This window comes from Penaeus japonicus, unplaced genomic scaffold (genome assembly GCF_977035675.1).
Source record: "Penaeus japonicus unplaced genomic scaffold, GWHDUDI00000001_assembly GWHDUDI00000030, whole genome shotgun sequence".
Classification (NCBI taxonomy): Eukaryota; Metazoa; Arthropoda; class Malacostraca; order Decapoda; family Penaeidae; genus Penaeus; species Penaeus japonicus.
In genome coordinates this window covers 9,494,570-9,497,069 of record NW_028234432.1, presented here as the reverse complement: position 1 = coordinate 9,497,069, position 2,500 = coordinate 9,494,570, and the positions used below count along the sequence as shown (strand labels likewise).

At 39.6% G+C, this 2,500-nt stretch overlaps 1 protein-coding gene across 3 annotated transcripts in view; it reads left to right on the top strand.

Moving 5' to 3' along the window:
• Positions 1-2,500, top strand: part of LOC122248398 (nucleoside hydrolase) — a 21,679-nt gene that overhangs the window by 3,895 nt on the left and 15,284 nt on the right. Inside the window, exon 2 of one of the 3 annotated variants that reach the window (XM_086555018.1) lies at positions 1,446-1,608. The exons of the other annotated variants lie outside the window; for them this stretch is intronic. Within the exon in view, the coding sequence (XP_086411144.1) occupies positions 1,489-1,608 (120 nt within the window). The 5' untranslated portion in view covers positions 1,446-1,488. The remainder of the gene's footprint in view (positions 1-1,445; positions 1,609-2,500) is intronic. 3 annotated transcript variants of the gene reach the window in all.

The following is a 2,500-nucleotide window of genomic DNA, read 5'->3' as shown; positions in this document are numbered from 1 at the left end:
TTGTGCATTTTTGATGGAAGCAATCGAGACGGAATCGCCGGAACAGAAGGCAGGTGCAAGATCGTTTTTTTTTTATATACACGAAGGTATGTGGTTTTCTTTCAGCAAATCACTTGCTGAAACAAACGTATTAACAATGAGGCAATATCTCTTATTATTCAAGGTCCGCTCCCCTGGTGGTCCAGGGCCTGGCGGTCCAGGGCCTGGTGGTCCAGGGGGCAGAACCCCCTGGCTAGGGGTTAGATGGGACACATAGCAATATTTAAAGACCACGGGGGTCCAGGGGGCGGATTCCCCTGGGTAGGGGCTTTTAAGTGGAGGTTTTAAGTGCATTACCACCGGGTTTGCCAAAAGTGTGTTTCCATCAAATTTTAAAAGTTGGCGCTTCGGTTCATGGATCTCGATTAATGGCAGACACGGCCCATTTTAAACGTTTTTATTGTTTGTGTGTGCTTTTATTACATATTAATTACATTTAAGCTTGCTTTACCCCATAATACCCTGATACACTTCATACCCTCCTCTACTATCGGGACTATAACAATTCCAGAAACAGTCATTTGCGGTGGAAAACTTTTGCAGATTCACTCGATACACATCAGGAAGAATTACAGGCATAAAATTTAATTGCGAGATTTCTACCAGGGCACCAAGTTGTATAGGGATTTACCCGCACTTTAAAACTTGAAATCCGAGGACTAAGGCGACTGACAAAGGAAAAAAAACGCATATGAGGCAGCCGTGAACCAACTGAGACATAACATGACCCGAGACCATGTGAAAAAGGAAATCAATTTACTGAAGACCGATTTCAGAAAGAATTACAAGATCCATAGCAGTTCACAAATCTGATGAGGTGTACAAGATACGTGATATGCTGTTTTTGGTGGAGCAGGAAAGGCTTTCGGAATCTAGAAATAGAGTAAATAAACATGAGGAGGAGGGGTGCCATGAATGAAACCTTAATGGGAAGTATACTATTAATTAGATGTTGTGAATTTCTTGGAATGATACGTAGCTCTCACATGGCATTTTTTTTTCTTGTGGAACTTGAACTTGCAAAGACAAAACATATTCTATTATATCAGTTATCTTATATATGGCACGATTTTAATGTCGCACCTAGTAAAAATGATGGCTTATTGTCTAATGACTTCTTTTCTTCGTCGTTGAAGCAATCAGTGTGACTGCATTTCTCCTCCAAGTCATCTGCAACCGTGCATGCAGTGACGTCACATATACGTTTTATTTTATGTCCCCAGGGCCCTTTGTAATTTCCTTCCATTAGTCATACGTCTTTGAAAAATGTAGGAATAAACTAAAAAAGGAGATCGTGGAAAATAAATGTAGCCTTTATGAATTCGCATGGAAGTATATATGTGTAGACAATTACTATAAGTATGCACATAATATATATCTAAAAGTTTGTGGTGCTCGACTTCCAGGTTCACACGAATACTCCTGTGTCATCAACGACACAGCGGAACCATGTTAGGACTGAAGATTATGCAGTTTGGAATCAGATCACATGTTAAAATCTGTACTACTCATGTAAAGAATAGCTTAATCAAACTAAAACGCTTCTCAAGTTGTCCCCAAAACCTGCAGGTAAGGAAATACAATATATTAGACCCATCGTAGAATTGCCCGTCTCACCCCATGGCATCAACAAAAACAATAGTCAGACTACAAGCCGTGTGAAATATAGATCTAATCTAGGCTACAGGCACAAGCTTTCCTTACCACTAGCTTAGAATGAAGGAATTACATTGACGTAAATAAAAGACGCTACGGCCGTCAACACCTGGAAACTACCCAAACAATCGACACAATAATAGACAGTCTGGAAAAGGATCACAGATGGTGACCCCGAAACCTACCTAAGGCTCAGACGCCATCACCAGAACGTATTTATTGTAAGTGAGACTCAACTCACTAACATACACTTATGACATCTTATGACATGGCAAATATATTCCTAAAAAAAAAAAAAAAATACGTACAAGAAAGCAATTACCAGAGATGAGAATCCCGAACTATAAACACTACGAGTAATGATTTATGCCCCCACACCCTTTTTATACAACTGACTTAATTATGTCTTCCCTAAGGCTATTAGATACCTTAGACTCACTCGTCTTTCTTATAGATTTTCCTTTTGATGATATTCCCAAATCATACCTATTATCCATGTCCAAGTCAAAAGTCTTAGAAGACCAAGACAGATTAACTGGGGGAACTTATAACATTGGTTCATAACCGTCCTCGCAACACTTTCTTTTAGTGACGAATGGTTTTGGTTCTGGAAATAAGGAAATTAACTAACGTTTAGTAGGCTACTGGACTTACTGCCAGGCTACATGCCACTCATAGTTATGGTTTGACTGTTCAATACGTTGATCTGTGCTTTGACTTCTCAGTACGTTGATCAGTACCGTGCACAAGAGTAGTATTTGTGCTATTCAACACGTTTAATAATGTCGTGCATTTGAGTGGTATT